This window comes from Xyrauchen texanus, chromosome 32, assembly GCF_025860055.1.
Source record: "Xyrauchen texanus isolate HMW12.3.18 chromosome 32, RBS_HiC_50CHRs, whole genome shotgun sequence".
Taxonomy (NCBI): domain Eukaryota; kingdom Metazoa; phylum Chordata; class Actinopteri; order Cypriniformes; family Catostomidae; genus Xyrauchen; species Xyrauchen texanus.
In genome coordinates, this window is record NC_068307.1 from 7,598,492 (window position 1) to 7,605,323 (window position 6,832).

Sequence of the window (6,832 nt, forward strand, 5' to 3'; positions counted from 1 at the left end):
ATTGTACATTTTTAATAATAATCATAATAACAACGTCTACACATTCTACATGTATATGCAAGCCAAGTCCAAGTTAACATTTTTTTGATATTATAAGCAAAAATTCCTATTTGGCCAATGTTTATTATTTACAGTTATTGTAAAAATAATTTTCACTGCCAGAGTGGTTATGAGGTTACATCAAGTATGAGTTTATTTCTCTGGTGCAACAGAGGAGACCTGGGTGACTTGAGATGAAGCAGAGGACTCATCTTCCTCAATATTCTTGCCACAGACCATCTTCATCATACAAGAGCGGAACTGAGTTTAAATAGAGGAGAGAAAAAGAACAGTACATATTATTCAAAGGAATGAGTTTGCTTTTTGTTGTTAGTATAAATATGGCATTTGGCAGGGACAAGCGTCAGCAAACTAGTTCTACCTGTTTGTTCATCATGACGTAGATAACAGGGTTGTACACTGTAGAGGCTTTGCAAAGGCAGGATGGGATGGTTGCCAGTCTCAGGTCAAATGTTTCACCACGATGCCAAATCATCCACAGAGCAAAGCTTGCATATGGTCCCCAGCATAATAAGAAGCCAAATACCATCACCACCACCATCTTTGTCACCTCCTTTTCGGCCTTCTGGGTCGAAGCCGAATCTGCTTGAGCTCTGGCCGCCTAGTGGACACGCAATGGATATTAAGTGAGCATGGCAGCGCTATGCAGTGTTCCCACACATTTTGAGCAATGTATATGACTTATCCAGTAATTTGAGATTATTGGAAAATATCATTAAAAAAAAGATTACATTTTCTAACCAATTAGATTTTTTTATAGATGAGCGTAACTAGAAAAAGTAGGTTGAATACTCTAGACTTTTTAAGATACGATTACATTCGGCCTCATGACGAGTCATAATAATAATAATATGAGATGGCAAACTAGTTTTACTCCCACAGAGAATAATAAATGAACCAAAGAACTATTCTATAACTATAATTCCTGGTTTATTCCCTTACCCAAACATAAACCAAGTCTAACCCCTTACTCAAAACAAGGTTACTGACAGACATGGTTAATTTGTCTCGCATAAATTTATGCAGTGAGTAATAAATTGTGTTCACAGACATTTCCTTTGTTAAAATAAAGTGTTGGACAGGATGCTAGCTAAAATGTTATATCTTTATAGACCTTATTCATAGTAGCGCCATCCTTGATTTTAGGCGGGATTGACAACAAGGGTGTGAGGGATAGACTTCTCTTCAATCAGTTGTACAGTTTTTTTAATTGTTTTGTCAAACATTGAAAAATATCTTTCCAAGAAATTTCAGTAGACAAAAAACATGAGTTATGGAAAATTAGATAGCTTTATATATAGCTTTATACAGTGCATGCCATTGAAGAGACTGTATGTCAATTCCTCACAGCCTTGTGTACCTTTTTGAATGAGCCAAGTCATAACTTATGTATTTGAAATGAGCCTATGTTGTTAATTTCTATGATTTTTCCAAGCTTGGAAATCGCAATTTTCTGTTTTTTTCCTGGCAATACCTCAATGTATATCCCAAGGAATTTTCTTAATATTCTGATCAATGCAAATTAAGCTCAATTGACAGCATTTGTGGGATAATGTTGATTACCAGTAAAAATTGTTTTGTTAAATAATGTTAAAAATAACTAAATAATTAATTAAAAACACTTAAAAAAAAAAAAAAGAAATCTAAGTTACAATGAGGCACTTACAATGGAAGAAATGGGGCCAATTTTTAGAGGGTTTAAACACAGAAATGTGAAGCTTATAATTTTATAAAAAAAAAATTATTCTGTTAAAACTTGTGTATTATTTGAGCTGTAAAGTTGTGTAAATTGTGTAAACCTTTTTTAGTCGTTTTAGGGTTTGTTGACATTACATCATCATGGTAATGACTAAAATCGGTTTAAATCGTAACATTTACGCCGTTACGGCATTATGGCAACAGTTCCAAGTTGTAAAATTGGATAGAACTTTACACAAAGAAGCGATGTTATCAAACTAAAATTGTCAATGCAAGTTAAGCTCAATCGACAGCATTTGTGGCATAATATTGATTACCACAAAATAATTTCGACTCGTCCCTCCCTTACTTTAAAAAAAAAAAGCTAAAATCTGGGTTTCAGTGAGGCGCTTTCAATGGAAGTAAAAGGGGTCAATGACGCTTATAATTTTATAAAAGCACTTACATTAATTATTTTCTGTTAGAAATTGGGTATTATTTGAGCTGTAAAGTTGTTTACATCATAATTTTTACAGTCGTTGTAGAATTTAGGGTTTGTTGACATTACAAAATTGGCTATAACTTTACACAGAAAAGGTTAGGAAGTGATTTTATTACTCTAAAATAATGTTTACACTCATATCCTTTTTGTCTTTTAATGTTAAGAAATTGGCCCCAATCACTTCCATTGTAAGTGCCTCACTAGAACCCAAATTTGTGCTTTTTTTTAAAGTAAGGGAGGGATGAGTCGAAATAGTTTTTTGGTAGTCAACATTATGCCACAAATGCTGTCAGTTGAGCGTTACTTGTATTTAACCTGTAATATTAATTTGACAAATGTACAATAAATGGCTGGGATTTTATCAGTTGAGTTAGCAGCATGTGTAACAGTAGCGATCTGGTAGGTAGCTGTGCAGTATGTAAATCTCAATCCCCTGGCCTCAAGAGGCACCCCAGCGACTGACACTAGGGGCTGTAGCCTTTAGCATCCTCGTTAGCGTGCCCTCCTCCCATGCCTCCCATGCCGGTTTGTATCCCGCTCGGAGCAAGTCAAGCTTGAGCAGTTTCAGTGGTGCCTTGACCCGGATGGGATTGAGGTTTAGGGAGGTGAGTGTAACGGTAGCCAGCTGGTACAATAGGTAGCTGTGCAGTGTGTAAACCTCACTCCCCTGTCCTTAAGAGGCCCACTAGTGACTGACGCTAAAGGCAGTTTTTAGCCTCCTCATTAGCACACCCTTCTCCCATGCCGGAGATGCCGGTTCGAGTCCCGTGCCGAGCGGGTCGACATGTAAGATGTAAGAGTTACAATTACACCACTGAATTGTAACATGAAATACCTCTTCCTCACTTAAAAATATTTCACCGAACTTGTGTGAAAATAAATAATTCTGAGGCAGTTTGAGCATGGTAAATTGTACTCACTGATTTGAGTGTGATGAGTAGCTGACCATAACAGAACACAATGGTGCTGAAGGGAACCGCAAAGCAAAAGCAGAACAAGAACATGACGTATGACTCATTGTTGTACTTGTTCCCAGTCGTGTACCAGTCAGGACCACAAGAGCACTGCAAACCTTCAGGTATGTACCTGAAAAACAGACCTCAATGAGGCTGACAGGATAGACAACTTCACACACTCTTCGTTTACAATTAGAAGAACCTCACTTCTTTCTAGAACTAGTTGTATAGGAGTGAAATAAAAGGGGGCTAGGTGTTGATTATCTTCATGTTCACTGGAGGCAATTTAGGCAATTGAGTGTCAGTGCCATTTATGTTTATATTTGGTTCTGGTGACTTACCGGCTCCAGCCGAACAGTGGAGGAATTGCGGCTGACAATGCAATAAACCACGGAAGGATACAGCCAATGATGGCATGAGTGGTCTTAAATGTAAAGTTTCCAAGGGGTTTGCAAATGACCAGCCATCTTTCAAATGCCACCACAGCGAGAGACCACAAACTCACCATTCCTACAATAACACAGAGACAGAGAAAGAGAAGTGAAAAGACAAACATCAAGCAGTCACTCAGTGGATTCAACAAATGAAACTCTTTTTTTTTCACTACATGCAACAATAGTTTAGGGTATTTACATTGTTATCTAAATTACTTGAAAGGTTATCCAACAGGCTTGCACAGAAGCATTCAAATTAATGTTGATTCATGTTGCAAAATACCTCCAATTGTTGAAGTAAAGCCCTCGATTTTACATCCCAGTGGCCCGAGGATAAAGTACTTCTCCCAGAAGCAGTAGAATGCTACCGAGGAGCCGAAAAATGAGACAAACAGGTTGGAAACTGCAAGGTTCACAAGAATATAGTTAAGATGAGACCTGAGTTTCTTGAATTGAATTGTGCAGACAATGGTAAGGACGTTGATTGCAGTTCCTGCAATGAAAAGGAAGAACATAAAGACAGCCATGGCCATAAATACGCCATGGTGTCCCAAGTGGTCCTGAGGGACCAGGTAAGGGCTTAGCGCTGTGACGTTGTTGGTGTCTAAAGGGATGGGGATGTAGAAGTCCTCTTGAAACTCTGGCTCTGATTTCCTCATCTTGCTTGAAACTGGCAACCACTCTGCCGAGAATTCTGTAACGTTTTATAGCTTTAAATCAATTGTGCTATTTCCTTCTGCAGATTACTGCAGCTATGGAAAGTAAAAACTGTCTATTTTCTCTTCGGTGATCAACAGATGAAGCCTCCCTCAAACTAGTGCTGATTTGATCCCTCTTTTATAGGGATCCAAAAGATACCATTGTGCTCCTCCCAAATAGTCTTAATGGAAGGATTTGAGGTGTGTCTGTACACACATATGTACACACATTCACAACGTATGGATCCAGTAACACACATAAAACTACATATGTTCAGTGCAAGACACACACTTCACTTAATCTCATTTCCAATACCAAAACCTGGCTAATTCGGATCATCCTTTTCACCCAGCAGTTTGGTTCTGTTAATGGTGGCAGTTAATCTGCCTCCCAGTGCAGAAAAAGCAGCTAATCTCTCGCATTTAACACACTTTAATCTGCTTCCCGTGGAATTATCTCCAGTTTTATGCCTGGAATCATGGTCTTTGTGGAGAGTCTTTAATACTTGACAGATGGATTGTCCTTGACACTCATCTGAGGGCTCTCGAGTCAGAGATGAGAAAGGGACTATTGGATGATGAATGGTCCTAAGTTTTCCCTACTGCGTTTAAATATCCATTGTCTTATATAGGTGAAATTATAATGAGTTACTAATAACTACTAATGGTAATTACTAATACAGTAATTACTAATAATAGCATTTGCTTGCTTTGGCTATATATTATATTTGACATCTGTTGCATGTTAATACATTTTCAGCATGCAGCCTTCATTTATTTGCAGAAAATCACAATTTGATGACTATTGATGACCAAAAAAGCATAGAAAATATACAAATATGACTGTTCTATACATTTACAGTCAGACAATTGTTTAAAAGTGAATGTTATATTTATATTTCTAGAATGTATTTATCCATTTGTGACCTGCTTCATTATAGTCACTTTGACCAAAAAAAAAATTAAAAAAAAAATGTTTTTCTTATGCACCATAATAAGAAGGAAAGTCTCAGCTTTCTAATGATATAATTATTTATTGTGTTTCTGCTCCAAGCCTTTGCACAGATATAATCACTTAAATGTTTCCTGAAATCTTGCATCTTACTTAAGTTTAATTTTTAAAACTAAAAATTATAAAAATGATGGAGCATGTCACATGTCATTATAAATAGAGGTTTGAAATTAAAGGAAGAGTTCACCTAAAAATTTAAATTCATCCAAAAAGCACATAAAGGCAGCACAAAAGTAATCCATAAGACTCCAGTGGTTAAATCCATATATTCATAAGTTAAATGATAGTTCTGGGTGAGAACCAGATCAATATTTATGTCAATTTTTGCTAGAAATCTTCTCCTTACCCAGTAGGGGGTGTATTCGTTAAGAATGTGAATCACCAAAAACACAAGAAGAAGAATGTGAAAGAGAAGATTACCCTGCGTTCCAAATGGGATAAATCTGCCTCTGAAGGGCACTTTGAAGGGGGGAACTATCATGGCCGCCAAGTTGAAGAGTCATTCCAAACCGAGGGGTTAATAAATAGCTGCTTCCAAGGGCACTTCATAAGGGGCATTTCCGTAGGGTTCAACTGATGGACACTTCGCTGCCAAGCGGACTAGAACTGGACCATATGTCATAAATCTACAGGTTTGTTGTAAATCCAGCTGCACCTCTAAACAAACTAGTTCTATAAACAAAATCTGTAGTTTATATGCAAAGGCTTTTAATTATTATAATTAACTTAAAAAAAATAAAAAAATAAAAACATTTAACCCCCCTGGCTTTCTGTTTAAAACTGGCTTTTGCTTGTGTCATATTCCTGTAAATTCACTTGATCTGTTCATTTTAATAAAGGAGTTGAAAAAAAATATATAGATACACATTTTATTCATTTAATAATTGATCATATACTGTTCTTGTATACTGGTTAATTTTTTGGTTCATATTTCTGAAATAAGACAAATATTAAAACATGAAGCTTGCATTTCTTCATAAAGTCTAAAAGTTTTAAAGCATTTCCTTTCTGGTTGCAATCTGAAAATAATTAATAGTAAGGCAAAATCATTTAAACATTTCTGATTAGGTGCAGGTTCATTAATGTCAGCCATTATGCGATGGCAGTAACTCCTTTGGCTTGGATATATGACACTGAAGTGCATTCCAAATGACTAATATTTTTGAGCCTACACCCTTCAACCCCCCAAAGCTCTCACTCTGGAGGGCAAACCCTCTGAAGGGATTAGGGCATAGGGATGAGCCCTTAGGAGTGGAATGCACCCTTAAAGTGGACATTGACTGAAAAGGGAGGAGAATTTATAGGAAAAATTGACTTAAATATTGATCTGTTTCTCACCCACACCTATCATATCACTTCTGAAGACATTGATTTAACCACTGGAGCAGGTGCGGACTGGCCTTTGGGAGAACCAGGTCTTTTTCAGAGAGGCCAGCCGCAAAATGGGGCCGCATGAGCCGCCGCTTTATGCAGAACGCAGCACAAAATGGCTC

General features: G+C 37.1%; 1 protein-coding gene across 2 annotated transcripts; it reads right to left on the minus strand.

The window, feature by feature from the left end:
* Positions 1-167: 167 nt before the first annotated feature.
* On the minus strand, positions 168-6,616 carry LOC127625814 (blue-sensitive opsin-like). 2 transcript variants are annotated; one of them, XM_052101196.1, is made up of 6 exons: positions 6,583-6,616; positions 3,913-4,269; positions 3,537-3,705; positions 3,160-3,325; positions 422-661; positions 168-300 (listed from the first exon to the last, which is right to left on the minus strand). In XM_052101196.1, exons 1-6 carry the CDS (start codon positions 6,614-6,616, stop codon positions 193-195), a joined length of 1,074 nt encoding a protein of 357 aa, XP_051957156.1. In that variant the 3' UTR covers positions 168-192. The 2 variants fall into 2 exon arrangements, with proteins under 2 accessions (XP_051957156.1, XP_051957157.1); XM_052101197.1 differs by lacking the exon at positions 6,583-6,616 and having other exon boundaries at positions 3,913-4,294.
* Between the last annotated feature and the right edge of the window lie 216 nt (positions 6,617-6,832).